The 15,163-nt window shown below is 39.7% G+C and overlaps 1 protein-coding gene across 2 annotated transcripts in view; it reads right to left on the bottom strand.

Annotated features, from left to right (window-relative positions):
* Window positions 1-8,057: 8,057 nt before the first annotated feature.
* nkd2b (NKD inhibitor of WNT signaling pathway 2b) overlaps window positions 8,058-15,163 on the bottom strand; it is a 29,692-nt gene continuing 22,586 nt past the window's right edge. Inside the window, exons 4-10 of one of the 2 annotated variants that reach the window (XM_028471825.1) lie at window positions 12,655-12,715; window positions 11,991-12,118; window positions 10,348-10,443; window positions 10,121-10,262; window positions 9,788-9,845; window positions 9,309-9,436; window positions 8,058-9,179 (exon numbers count right to left, since the gene is read on the bottom strand). In XM_028471825.1, coding sequence (XP_028327626.1) covers window positions 8,569-9,179; window positions 9,309-9,436; window positions 9,788-9,845; window positions 10,121-10,262; window positions 10,348-10,443; window positions 11,991-12,118; window positions 12,655-12,715 — 1,224 coding nt within the window. In that variant the 3' untranslated portion in view covers window positions 8,058-8,568. The remainder of the gene's footprint in view (window positions 9,180-9,308; window positions 9,437-9,787; window positions 9,846-10,120; window positions 10,263-10,347; window positions 10,444-11,990; window positions 12,119-12,654; window positions 12,716-15,163) is intronic. The other variant, XM_028471826.1, reaches the window with a different exon arrangement.

Here is a 15,163-nt window from a genome sequence, read left to right as displayed (position 1 = left end):
ACTTGGTGTGCCGCGGCTTCTCCAGCGTAACTGCGTCGTGGCGACGGCTAATTTTTCGGGACACGAGCAAAAAGAGCTAAAAGCTAATCTGACACACAGGCACTGAAGGCAAAGCACAGCGCAAAGCTGAAGTTTATATCACTGAAATAGCACACAACAGCTTTATACGTACATTTAACTTTACTTTTTCAACAACCATACACACAATCTGACATTTCGGATCATTTTTTGTCAAATACAAAAAAAAAATCTCTCTGTGATAAAGGTCATACTTGAAAAACATTCCCAATATATTCATACTGTTTTGTACTTTGCCCCTTCCATTTAGCTTAGGCAGTATTAGTATTAACCATTGGCTGACGTAGAAGCGTTCTTAAAGCTGCTTTAAAGCTGAGCTATGGGATTCTGAATGTTTTTTTTTTTTCATTCTGTTCTGTTGTTTTTTTCTTCTGCTACCATCAAGGTTGTCATTTGTGGTGCAATTGCAATGGCTATTTTAGGTCCCTTAATCCTAACACAGCCTGACCTGTAAACAATGTGTTGAAAGAGTAAATGTCCAAATAGGTGTAAGACTGTCTGAACTGACTCTCAGAAAACTACATTCAAACTGGTATTGCAAACATTATGCATTCTAAACAAAGATGTAGATCATAAAAGACAACAAAATGGGTCAGACTTTTCAAAACAAATTGGTATCTTTTTAATTGGTTTCAGGCAGAAGAGAAAAAAAACCGAAACCTCATTTCCAGTAAACCAACGAATTTAAGACGCAGTGATAACCATCGCCAGAACGAGACTCATTATGACCACACTTAATGGCTGTGCACCTGATAATGTGTCCAAATTACAAAAGTGCTCATCTAAGGAGTAAAAGAGATAGACTGGAGCAGAGAGAGAGAGAGATACAACATGGTAGAGGGAGGGTGAGGTGTTTCCTGTTTTCATAGTCTAATTATACTCATCTCTTGAGAATAGAACCTATCAGAAAGGAGCGTTTGTCATTGAAGTGCTCCCAAATGATGGAAATGGTTTCTTTTCAACAATTGCTTTTACAAATTCTGCTCATGGGAATAACAGGAAAATAAAAAATAAATAAAAATTTAAAAAAAAACACATGCACCGGCGAGTGTTTGTAACTTTACTTTTGAGTTAACATCTGTCACAACTCATTCAGTGCCAGCCATTTTCAGAATTTCTACCCCGAGTGCCCGCCGTTTTTGAGCATTTTGACTGATTTTTTTTTTTTTTTTTAAGGATTTTTTTTGGCTCTAGTGGCCTTTATATGACAGTTGCTTGACAGGAAAGGGGGTCAGAGAGAGCGGGGAATGACACGCAGGAAAGGGTCCCAGGCCTGGACCCGCTGCAGGTGAGGAACTATAGCCTCTGTACATGGGGCGGGCGCTCTACCCACTGAGCTAAACACCGCCCCATTTTGACTGATTTTTAAAGACTCAGAATATTTTGTACTATGACTATCTGAAATCTGACACCAGATTCTGAAAGATTCAAGCCTCTACTTTCATCAGGAAAATGTTTTGTTTCTGGCTTGCTTTGTTCTCCCATAATCAGCCGTTGAATAGAGCAAGTTTTACACAAATCTTTAGTTTCAGAGAAAAATGCTGAGAAAACAGCTTTTTTCTTAAAAAAAAACAAAAAACAAACACTGTCAGTGACTTTAAAGCATTTTTTTTTCTTTTTTGCTTTAGTGACAACTCTAACATTTGAACATTGTTTCCTTAAATAAAAAAAAACAAAAAAACAAAACACTGAGACAGGGCTTTTGATTACAAAATTATTATTATTTTGCTATCTGGGTCAGAGTTGAATTGATTTCTTACTGTATTTTGGCATTCCTCCAAGTCTCTCCCCCATCATTCTCCCCACACGCAACTTCCTCATCCTCCCGACACGCAGAGCTGACTCATTTGCCGCGGTCAGTTGATGGTTTTATCTCACAGTCGTAACATTATCAATAATCCACTCAGGTCCACACATGTTCTATGTTAGTATGTGGTGCTGTGAGCTGCTGGATACTTCACAATATCACTTCATAACACCATAATCTCCCTCGTCCCTGCTTCTCCCTTCTTAGCTAATGGTAGCATCAGTGGCTAATCTCACATCTAAAGGTGCGCTGCTGCCACTTTCAGGGAACAGGTGGTCACTACATCACCCTACAGCTTAGATATTGATGAGGGTCCTCCGCCAAGGTGTTTTCTAGTAATCGCCATGATAAAACGCAAATGACGAGTTTTCTCGTCAATGGCACAGAGCGTTTGGATTTGAAATGACAAATTATCTTGTCAATAGCACTGAGTGAGTTAAATCAAAACTGCCTCCCATTTAAGTATCCCATTTTTCATATGCATTGATCTAATGTAAACTAACACTAGAGGTAAACTAACTTTCTGTCAACAATTGAAATCATGTTTGATATAAAAACCCAACACTTACTGTATGCTGTTTGTGAGTTGTTGTCTGAATAATGTCTTCCTGTTTAAAGATGCAGTGATAGGATTAGGATTCTTCAAACGTTGTGGCTTTTGAAAAAATGTTGACACTGCGGTGATGTGTTTGTAGCCTCAAGGGATTTCAGAAGGGCTTACTGGACAGTAGACCATGGGTTGCCAACCGTTAGCATCATAGGAGCCACTTAAGCCCCGCCCACTAAGCAAACAGGAGGCTGAGAGCCACAGATCAATCACTATTAATAAATTAGAATAAAAAACACAGGGGAAACACATAAACCAACTATTTATGTTGAATAACAACAAATGAGCCTGATTATGCACTTGATGGTCAGAGGAGCACAGTGATTGGTCACTCAGCCACAGGGGAGGGGCAAGGGAGGCCATAGGTTGTAAACTAAAGCAACAAAAAGTGTGTTTACTGCTATGTTACAGCATGACTTCAACTTAACTTGCATGCTGCCATCCTCTGGTAGACACAAGAATATATGAGGTTCCAACTTTTCTGGTGCTTATTCCTGATATAAACAAAATTAGCAACAAACTAGACTTTCAGCTGTGCAAATTCCCGAAAACTAGTGAACACCCAGTAACTAGATGAGTTATGATGCATGATTCTTGCTTTATCAGAGCAAATGTTACAAAAGAGATTCAACAACAAAACAGTCACAAGGCTGTTTATATCAACATTTGTTACTCTGTGACCCAGCAAGGTTTCCCATCAAGTGGCCAAAAACAAGATTGGATCATTTCAAATAAGAAGGAACAGCTGACGAGTTGTCATATTTGAGCAGCAAACTTATAACAGCATTAGTGACAAATTACGTAATTTGTTTTGGTCTTTAGCGTCATTTTATATGTGTCACTCTCTTGCCTCTACAGTCCACCTGAGGAGCTGCATCTCCTTTGGTAGAATACTGCTGAGAGTGCAAATAAACTGCATTTTGAACATTATAGAAAAAAAACACACCGAGTGTCACCTAAAAAGTCTCTTAAAATGTAATCAGAGACTGATTTGACTTTTTTTCCCAGGTCTAACAATAACAATGTAAAAATATTCAATGTTACGTTGAGCTTTTCAAACATTCTGATACTGTTGGCTGGGCTCACACTTTTTTTCAAATAAGTAATCCGTTTGACAGTCCGGTTTACAATTGAGGCATGGTTGCACCTATTAGTATGCAAAAAAGTAAAGGCAAGCTGAAAGCCGAGGTGGGGGGTGGCAAGACAGAGAACAGTGGAGAGACAAGCCAGCAGGGAAGAAAAGGCAACCCAAGGAGCGTTTATCCAGCAACTCTCATTGCCAGGCAACCTCACAGCAGTGGACAGAGAATGTGTACAGTGGTTTGAATCTGTTTCTGCTCATTCTCAAAAATGGCTACGATCGCGTACAACTAAAGTAAAATCGACTGTGAGAAATGACAACATGAGAAAATACAATGTCTGACTTTCATTAGAAGACCCAGCTTTGTAACAACAAAAAGGGGACACAGGAGTCCTGAAACTGGGACTAGTTGCCATAAACCACTTTGTTGGCTTTCACAGCAGTTTCTCAAAGTTCATGCCTGAATACAACCTCAGAATTCGCGTAGCATTACAATGCACTCTTGAAGTGCACACTTACCAGTTACTATACTAATATCTAACACCTGATACAATTTGATTGTGACAGAAAGAAAATTTCTTATCTATTGCGTCCACCAAGGAGGTCACATTTTCACCTGTGTTTAAATGTACTGGACATATTGTGATCTTTTTTTCAAACCAAAGGTAGACCTTAGGCCATGGAAGATACCCTTAGATTTTAAAGGAGATCTGGATCAATATACTGATTCTGGATCGGAATCTTAGAAATCTCTATCTCTAATCCTTTGTGAAATAAAAATAATAATAATAATATCTCAGTTCATGATTGACTGATCTTTATAAAATTTGACTCAGTTGTCAGCTTGGTTCTTTAATTACCTCACCAAGTTGCATCTGGATCGGATCCGGATTGGGAAATTCATCCCATTTTGTTGTTTGTTTTAAAATGGGGGTGCCTTTCATCTGGACCTACTGTATGGTTATTAATAGGGATAGACATTTCTTCCAAGCCTTTAAAGTGTGAAGAATCGTGGTACCATGTTTAGGATTACTGATCCAGATAACTGGTAATATCTGGCAAAGAGGATATTTGGTGTTTGGTGGAGGTTTGTGCATCAAATAGGGAAATGTTACTATAAAACAATACAGGTATATTAAGAATATAACAGCTTGTTGACTTTTTTTTTTTTTTAAATAATGAGCTTTTTATATGAATCCAAAAATTAAAAAAAACACCTAGCATTACTCTTCGATGCATTACTTGTTTCTATCAAATCAGGTGGTGGTCAGCTCTTTGAATGTACACAGCCTATAATAGGAGCAGAGAGGCGAGTCTTTATTTGGGAGTTATGTTCGACTTGAGGGTCAGAACTAGTGAACCGTTTTCCCTCCAGATTCATCTGCACAGCTTAGGGTTTAATCGAGTGGAAATTTGGGAAAGGGGGCTTGTGGGGGTGCTCAGGGTTGGGGTGCAGGGTAGAATGGTGCAATTGTTCACATAAAGGCCTCATGTTGAGTTTGCTTTGATGTCACTCTGGGGGATGTGCTGGGATTTTACAGTAGCATTTCATTCCAATACTTTTTGTTTCATTAATTCAGCCGGCATGATATCCAACGTGGGTGTCCTTGCAAGTATTTTTTTAAAAAAAGCTATTGCTTGCAATGATAAAAGGTCACCAAGGGGGTCACCAAGTTCACCATCAGGTGCACTATTTAACATCAGAAAACAGCTTTTTTTCCCCCCTCGATAATGTTGTCAATTCACACACAAAAGCATTAACATTTAAGTGTGTGAGATTTCTCCCAGTTTGCACCACTCCATCCAGACTGGCTCCCACTGATCCATTGTAGAGCAAAGCCTTTCTCTGGCTTGTGATGAATGAAAGCTAATGTATTGATGGTTTAAGGATAATCACGTTTTCTTTTAACAGGCTTAGCTAAATTAAATAAGCTGCACCAAAAACAGTGAAATATGCTTTTAAACACAGTGTTGAACATTGATAGAAGTTAAATAAACAAGATGACTTACCTGAGCAGTGAGCCTCCAGCAGGTGTCCTTAGTCCCTTTAGTCCTGTCTCAGAACCCGCCTCCCCTCCACAAACTCTCCCATTTGTTTCCGAGTCAATCAAACGTTTCTTTTTTTCACTTTATCAGCAGGTTTGCGTGTTAAAAACGGAATAATTACCACAACCCTGACCTGTTGTTGTTGCTGCTACAACCACGTCCGAGACTAGACGCGCCGCACGCTGCACTTTGGTTGGAAGTTAAAAGTTTTTTTTTTTTTTTTTTTAGTGTGCAGGTTCTCCAAGGCGCACAAAGTGGATATTTGCATTAGAAAGTTCCCTCCCCTTTCCTTTCATAGCTGCCATTGTTTGTCTCAGCCGGGGATCGGACTCAGTCCCTCTAAAGCCCTGACAGGGAGCAGAGAGCAGCTTTCTGTGAGCCAGGCTGCCAATTAACAAGGCAACAAAGGAACTATTATGGCCTGAGTTTGATTCAGAAAGCATTAGATAACTGCTCCTTCACTGCAGATGACTAAGGGATTTATTTATTAAATAGTATTATTAAAGTAATTTCTCCCTAGGATTAATAAATGAATTCTGATTCTGATTATTAATATGATCATCATAATTATTATTATCTTGTGCAACTGTTGTCAGCTGAGAGACATGCTGGACAGAGTTGACAGGCACAATGACCTTCCTCTCAAATAGAAAAGCTGAAATAGTAGCAAACCTACCAAAGACACAAGGGTTACAACTTACAACCTCCTGTTTATTATAGGTTTGTTACAATGCCAAAGTAGCTGCTGCTGTCCTCTATGTTCTCAAAGACTTTGTACTAGCGCTGGGCGATATGGGCTCACATCTCGATTTTTTTTTTTTTTTTTTTTTTTTCCTCACAATGGCGATATAACACTATAAATCTCTATATTTTGAATTCAAATGAAGTCAGACGAGAAAAACAATTCCGAGTTCAATTTGCTGATGCAAAATGCAACACAGGCTCATTTATTAACAAACAGCTGCTCAATATGAGCCACTTTTGGCTTTTTTTCTCCCCTAATTTAAGAGACAGCATGAATGAGTTCTGTAATGTGAATGTTTAAGGAAAACAAGTGTTTTAATACAAAATGATATATTATTTTGTGATATTTTATTATATATATATAGGCAATATTGTAATTTTCTCTATCGCCAAAATAGAAAACTCAATATATCTTGCTAAGCCTAACTCCTGAGATGAGATCATCATCACACATATTTCCATTTAAAGTAGTCTATAGCTCCATAATAGATTGGGTTCAGGAAGACCACTTCATAAGTCTATTTTTACATGTGATTTCTAATTTAGAAGGACCTTAAGAACTAATTATAAAACAAACCTAAACTAAACCCTATGATGGAATGGTGCCCTGTTCTTTTGAGTGCTATAATAACAGGACGCATCAGTCATATAAAATCAGAAAATATTTCTGTCATCGCTATCACAGTATTATATAATTTGCTAAAACAATGTATGTTTTAAAATAGAGTTTAGTTTCTATGAGTGGAAGTCACAATTTTTACCCAAAATAATAATAATAATAATAATAAAAAAGTGTATTAATCCCATAAAAGACCATGGTGTCAGAAGGGTTATGGGAAAAGAGAGCAAAATGTGCTTTTTAGCCTTTGCCAATTTACAAAATATCCCATTATATCTCATTATCCTGGAGCTGGAATATCTTGTACTGTAACTTGTCTTGCAGCCAGCCAATAGGTGGCACTAAAGCACAGGACTACTTTATAAGGCTTCATTATAAAGCTGTCACACTTTAATGGAGGAAACAAATAGTTCGGTTTCAGTTTGTCCATTTGTTTAAAAGCACAAATGAATGCAATGCTCTCTGCACATTTTGTTTCAGGGGAATGTTTTTAAAGTAATGTCCACAAATAGACTAAACAATAAGTTAATAATATGACATACTGGGGGAGATTCCATGTTTATCCAAAGAAACATCCTTCACAAGTTGTAAAGTAGAGGATAACACAGTCAAGCTGTCAGAAAAATCATCAGCTGGCCTTTATAATAATAATAATAATAATAATAAATGTATCTTCATTTGTTTTTCTACGTGTTTGGCCTTCCACTTTACAGGAGTCACCCTCAGGATGCCACTTTGAGATGACATTACTGCCACCTAGTGGCTCATTGTGACCATTAAATAGAAATTCAGCCAACAGTTGAGAAGTCATCAAGCACAAATGTTGAACGCGTGAAGCAGAGACTAGTGTGTTTACTGTGTATGAGCAATTAAAGCTGCAATACTGGGCATCATCTTTAACCTTCGTCAAAATCACTGATATCCTACACTCTGTGAATAGAAAACAGCTGGAAGTCTTTGAACCCTAATCAGCAACAAGCAGCCCTCAATTATAATTTTACATTTAAAGCTGCAAATGTACTTTCCTATTACCTCTAAATCAGTGGACAAAAAATAGACAGTCCAGACAGTAACATAACTGAACTGTATAACGTTTATTAAAATATATAAAAGACAACATACATATATGCATACTTAAATCCATGACGATATGCATATAGAGTACAATAATTAAAAAGTAAAAATGTGTTCATATATATATTTATTTGTTCATATAGAATTATATTTTTGCATTAAAACTGACAGTGGTGGTTTTATACAAACCCCGTACCCCCACCTTCAGTCTACAGCCGCTCTCACAAAGAAGAAGAGCCTGTGTGAAAGCTGGAGAGCAGCAGCACCTTTACACCTGAGAACCATATTGTTGGAAAGGTTTCACACAACAACACGGCTCTGACCTTTAGCTTCTTTAGACTTTTATCAACAGCTTTCAAGGGAAATATTTGGCAGGAGTGTAGCGGTCCGTGAGGAAAAGACGACATATTTGTTCCTCTTGTCCTGATAACATCTGCCATACTGTGCTCCTTAGTCCTTCACAATGATGCTTCTGGTTGTGGTCGGTCCTTTACAGTGTCACTGTGGGTCAGTCATGTCTGGTGGTAATGATGGTAGTGGTGGTGGTGGTGGTGTTCATGGTGATGGTGGTGTTCATGGCGCTGAACCATGGGAACCATGAACCCAGGGCTCCCCGGTGCTGCAGACAGCTGCTCCCTCTCGTGGCTGGGCAGTGCTGAGGGCATGGCAGCTTGTTGCTGCTGGGGGTGAGACTGAGGGTGAGGGTGAGGGTGAGGATGAGGGGTTTTGGATGGGGACAGCGTGTCACGGTTTCTGGCCCTCAGGCGTTTGCTGTGACTATACTGTAAAGGATGCTGGTGGTGGGCAGACGGTTGGGCCTGGTGCGGTAAGTGATACACATCCTGACCCCTGTGGACCGTTTGCAAAGGAGGGTGCAAGCCGTGACATCTAGAAGACTTCCCGCCTCCACTGCCCACATTATTACCTCCTTTATAGGTTCCTTTGGGGGATTTGACAAACTGTGTTCCTTTGCTCCGAGACTCCGTTGGGACGTAGCTGTCACTGATGACCTGCGAACGCCGATGATGAACAACTTGGTTTTCGGGGCCCTGTGAACGAGAGCGGCTCTGGCTTTGAGAGCTCCGAACCTGAACCTCTGGAGGGGGTAGAACTGGAGTTGTACCTGAAAGGACAGGACAAGCTGTTTTTTTTTTTTTTTTTTTTTTTTTTTTTTTTTTTAAAAGGACAAGCTGTTTAAAATATACAATGTCCTGTGTTGACTATTACATTTTATTGACACTAAATCTATTACCTTCAAATCTAGACGTGTAGTTCTCTATTCCAGCCAAGTCCAGATAGTGATTCCTCCTCTCAGTGTTCTCATCCACACAATAATGTTGGCCCTCAGCAGCTGCTGGTTCATTGCTTTGGCCTCGGCTGCTGTACACAAGCAAAACAAAAGGAAAGTTGATCATAGTTTCATCTCTGAAGGTTAAACAAGTACTTTAGGGTAGACAGTAGACACTGATCAAGTCAAGTTGGGTTTGGATATGAATCCAAACATCTTGGAAGTATGGATATTTTTAGGTGCTGCTACTGCAAATGTTTGATACTTCAGTCTACATTAAGGTTCTGTAGCCAGATGTTGGTCAGCAGATCTGAGTGGTCTTGATGGAACGTGCAACAGATCAGGCAAGTAGGACGTACCAAGTCCAGTGAGACATTAGAGAAATACATAAATCATGAGAAATTCAAGCTTTGATGAATTTTATGTCAACAAGTGATACTAACCTAATGTAGGAGGATAAGCGCTTGTTTGCTGTATGACTGTCCTCCTGGTGGCTGCGCTCTGGAGAAAGAAAAGTTAAGAGATTGAAGCAGATTAATGTATTGATTGGGATCCAAACCTGAAGACAAAGTTGATGTGACCATCACCGAGGCAAAAATTGCACTTAGTAAAATGTTTTCTGAACAAAGTAAAAGTGCAACTGTTTAAGTTTATATGTGATGTGTGAAAGTACTGTTTATTTTTTTACTTTGTCAAAGTGGGAAAGCACCAGTCACACAAAACATGCTGAATTTATAAACTCGCCTTTTGACTTTTGTGAGTTTATTTCCGTTTACCTGCTACTCCTTCTCTTCTCTGGCTCTTTGGCTCAGGAGTGACTGTCAGTTTGACTCGCAGAGTCTTGCTTTTGTTCTGACAGGACTGATTGATGGAGGCATCAACCACGTCATAAATGGTGTGCATCAAACTCGACATGTCCTGTGGTTACAGATAAACAGTTTTCATCAAAATCCACTGTTACGAACGTTACATCACAATATGGGGAGAAGTGAAACTCACAAACCTCTTTAGTAACTTTCCCACTGTTGTCAAAGTCATAAAGAGTGAAGATCCACTCCTGACGGTTGTCGTCCTCCATAGACACGTCGCATTCAAGATCCTGCAAATATAAATGTCATCTTTTACTCTTTAACACACATCAGTGGTTTAAAGCTCTTTTACCACCTGTTAGAAGGATAAACAGCATAGCTGGTGCCATTAGGGGGCAGCAGAGATCAAATGTTAGTGACTGACTATGGTTGGATGTCTTGTCAGGGAAATGATGGGTAGAAGGCTTACTTCTGCAGTTCCAAGGAGTTTATTTGATCATTAAACATGAACTGGAGCATAATATCAGTGGTCAGATTGTTGAGATGATGCAAAGTTGCTGTAATGTGACAAATGTCTGCACCAAAACACCCATTTTAAAAAAGTAAACAAAAAACCGACTGTCACGCAAAAAGATATAAATCTTAAATAAAATATGAACAAGATCTTGACAGTTACGGTTATAGTTAAGGTAAGGGCAGGGGACTATAGGATTCTGGTTAACGATACGTGTTGGCATCTGGTATTCTTATAATTTGGTTTTTGATAATTAATAAGATTCTCCGCTGGGATTTTGTCTTGGAATCATCCCCCCATGTATGTTTTAATGTTGGGGGGAACGGGTCAACCTTGAGATTCAAACTATGGAACGTTCCGCTACTTATCCAACTTTATGTGTTCAGTTCTCGTTTTGATCTGTTTTCAGCCAAGCTTTGACATGACACATAAAATGTAGTTCGTAATGCCCAAACAAAAATTTGACATCTATTCTCACATCTATACATGTTTTAAAAACGTCCATATCTAGTGCTGTCTTTGTATTAAATATCGTGTTTCCTTGTAAAACTAAATTTGAAGTATTTTATTCCTCCCTATAGCTCAAGCCAAATAAAACCCTGCTTTTCAATCTGTAAACCTCACATTTCCAACAGACTCCAAAAACAAAGTAAAACGAGTCATGGTGGTGAGCCTTTCATAAAGTGTTTTTTGTTTTGTTTTGGTTTTTTTCAACCTTCCTTCAGGAATCATGAGTGTAACTATGGCTCTCAGTTACAAGATTTTGGCAGTGACTTTAATTCTGTTGTATCTGGTGACATGTATGTTAGTGGGAAAAAAATCTTAGGCGTCGAGCGAACGACGAAGAGGAACAAAGATCTTGATGACAGCCACCAAAGACATGTCAAAAAAACTCAGTGGAATGTGTAAGTCAAGTTACCATCTACATATTCTATCTAAATGTATCTAGATTTTAACAGGGCAACTGTTCTGTGCTGAATAAATGTCTTACATTAACCATTTTCCAAGACAAACCTTAACTTTAAAGTCAAACACACACAGTAAGATGCAAGAAGTCATGTTTATTAATCTAACATGTAGAATCATGTTTCCAAATGTGGGCAACCGCAAAATTGCCGTGACAAAGCCAACCCTGCACAAAGCATTAAAGAAACAGTCAGAGGTCTGCTCAATTGTAAAGTAGATTTTTTCATAAAAGCATGCAAACAGACATTTGGGTTCACTTTTTTGCAAAAAAAAAAACTATTTGATAAATTTCTGATGAGTAATTTTGAACTAAATGCCATCACCAAAGAGTTGCCAGGTTGTATGACTACTACTTACATCCAAGCTGATGCGTTTCTTTGCAGAAACTTTGGTGGAATCTCTGAGCATCTCCTTGTCTCCATCCTCTGGATGAATGTACTGCAGGTAGCTTTCACAGCCCTCTCCCTTTTCTGGAGGAAGAGCCACTAAAAGGACAAAGGGATGCAGTCGAATTTTAAATCTTTAAATATTGTCCTATTGAACAGCTGTAAAAAAAAAAAAAAACAATAATAATAATAATTCTCCACCTTTTCTGTTTTTATTTCTCAATTTATTTCTGTTTCTGTTTGTTTTAGTGTACCAAAGAAAATACAATTTCATCCCTGGGTACAAAATATAAACATTCAGATAATACTGGTACTATCCCAATTCCTTTTCTTCTTGGTGTGCTGTAATGTATATCCCTGTGTATCAGTTCTCTAGGCGGAATAAAATATCAATATTTGAAAGATATATTGCCTGTTTTGTCAGACAAGAAGTGAAACATCTTCAAGCAATACTCTACACCGAGAAAGAAACTTTCATTTGATCATTAGATTAAATACATGTCTTCAGAATGAAGGCACACTTACACATTGATTCATGAAGCTTTTTGTCATATTTGGCAATTGCTCAGTTATGGAACATTCAATTGCAGATCAGTGAAGGGTGAGTGAAATCCCCTCCCTCCTGACTGACTTACCCTCTAGGGGACAGTGTTGATCTGGATGTGGTCGTCCCTTCAGCACACCATTTGGAAACTCCTGGAGAAAAGGGAAGAAATTAGGAAAAAGTGAAGGGGGGGCAGAGATGTAAGGGAATCTACAGCTCAGACCACAGACACAGAGAAAACAAACAGCCTCAGCTGAAGCATTTCCTACTCAGATGAGCAGAGGGAGACTGGAGGCTCCAGCATGTTCAAACACTTTGAACATCTGCACGCTTATTGTGTTTCACTGTCTGGGACACAACGAGCGCCGCCACAGCTGAGCTTTCAAGATTCCTCCGAGCCGCTCAGAAGGATCCCTCACATCCATCAAAAGACCCACGATGCACTTCATCATCTGACGGCCTATACCTGCTCAGTCTCACCCTGATTAACGTGGCTGAAGCCCAGTTTTAAAGAACAAGTCTTGCTCTAGTTCTCAAATCCAACACTGACAAGTTTGGTTTATTGAATCCAAAACTCACAACAAGCCCTCAGCTACATTTATTTTTGAAAGGAGAACAACTGCCAGATGGAAATTTCCATGCAGATAGGATGGGGCTGATTAAATACACAATTCCAAAGTCATAAAACAAAAGCTGGGGGAATGGGGTGGAAGTGGAGGAAGGCTCAGCTGCAATGTGAAAAATCAATATGCAGCATAAAGCAGAACCACAATGCATTCATATAACTACTATACCACACATCTGCTACACACACACACACACACACACACATCCAAACTTGCACACAAACGCATGCACACAGCACACAATCTTTAATTACAACTGGGTTGTGGAAACAATGAAAATTAAGTGCAGCACAGGCCCCAAACCACAAGTATTTAAACAACAAATGATTCATCTTATTTACGTCATTCTGAAGCCTCTAAGCTGCAACACACACTTTGAAATAAAATCCCACCCGATTGAATCAAGGAGGCCCATTGGGGTGGGACAAATAAAAAACAGATAAATGCAAAAAAACAAAAGAACTTCATGTACTTTCAAGCAAGAGTCCGAACATCTGCATGCGTTTAGGTGAACGAGGCCGCCTCTGGACCCCCCCCTCACTCCTTCCTCGAATGGAGCACAGTGTCAGGGGCCGTGTGGTTCTGTTTAACAATCTCAAAGATGGTGATTATTCCTCACTTCAGAGGATGATACCTCCAGCCTGTAATCTGGTCCTGACCTTCACTGCTGGAAGTGAGGGGGGGGGCAGCATGGCTCAGGGTCAATGTTTGGACACTCCTTGTAAATTGGCCCTCAGAAACAGTAAATGCACCATTAGACTGGGAGTTGGGGAGAGTAAGAACATAGGAGGTAATCAGGAAAAGGAAGGAGCAAAGAAAAAAGCAGTAGGAAGAGGGAAAAGTAGAAAAGATAAAGGAAACAAAGATGGGAGAAGAGGGGTGCAGATAAGAGGGGATGGAGAGGAGGATGCGTGTCTAAGATAGGCCTATCTGTTGCTTACGCCATTCTCTGGCAGCTCAGTGGGAGAGATGGAGGTGGGCTTTTAGAGTATCTGGAAAGGAGAAGTGAAGACAAGCGATACAGCTCCCTAGGCCCCAAACAAGAAGCAGTCTTTAATCATCAAAAACACACACAGACACACACTTTTTGTGGTTTCTGAAGCCAAGTTGTTGTTTCCCTTCTACTCTGGATGCTTTTATCTTTGTTCTTTGTATTGCAGTCCCCTAATGAAGGGCAGCATGTAAGCAAAAGGATTTTACACAGTCGCTATGGTGCCGTTTGGAGGCAACATCAGACAGTAATTGAATCTTGTCATCATCCATCCCATGGGAGTGCAGACCAAGGTCTCAGCACCTCTAAATGAAAGACAAGATTTAACATTAAATATAATGAAGAGAATCAATCAAATAATTGCCATATCTAAATCTGCTCTTTAATTAAAATTCAGATATCAGGAGACGTCTTGCTGGGTACGCAGTATGAGGGCCCAGCGGGGCTTGTGTTGAACACATGGCTTTACCTCCCACCACCACCACTACCACCACCTCCATCCTCATTACATCCATTGGGGGGAAGCTAATGAGAGAGCAGGCCGGGTCTGACCGCAGTCTGCAGTTTAACGTCTAAACACATGGCATCTCCATCCTCATCGCCCACAGTGTCGGCCTTAAATCTGCCCACCACATGTGTAATTAACTGCTTTCTGGCATTTAGCAGCTCTCATTCTTTCGCTATCAGATCACAAACTGCTCTGTGGGCCACGGAAATCTGCTAACATTTAAAGCCATGTGCTTCCGATAAAAATCCTTGATCATGTATGCAGACTAAGTGAGGAAGAGAAAGATGTAAAAGAGCATGTGTGGCACCAACACTGGATAAGTTATTAGAATGCTGTGGAAATATGTAGAGACGCTGCACTGTGTAAACAGATCCTATCTCTCCAGCACCTCGTATAAAAGACAGAACCGACGGTGTGTGATGTTTGTTCGTGTTTAATGCAAAACTTCCCTGAAGCCTCAGCCTGCTCCCAGACT

The sequence above is a fragment of the Gouania willdenowi genome, chromosome 16 (genome assembly GCF_900634775.1).
Source record: "Gouania willdenowi chromosome 16, fGouWil2.1, whole genome shotgun sequence".
In the NCBI taxonomy this organism is placed as follows: Eukaryota; Metazoa; Chordata; class Actinopteri; order Blenniiformes; family Gobiesocidae; genus Gouania; species Gouania willdenowi.
This window is presented reverse-complemented; position numbering and strand designations above follow the sequence as displayed.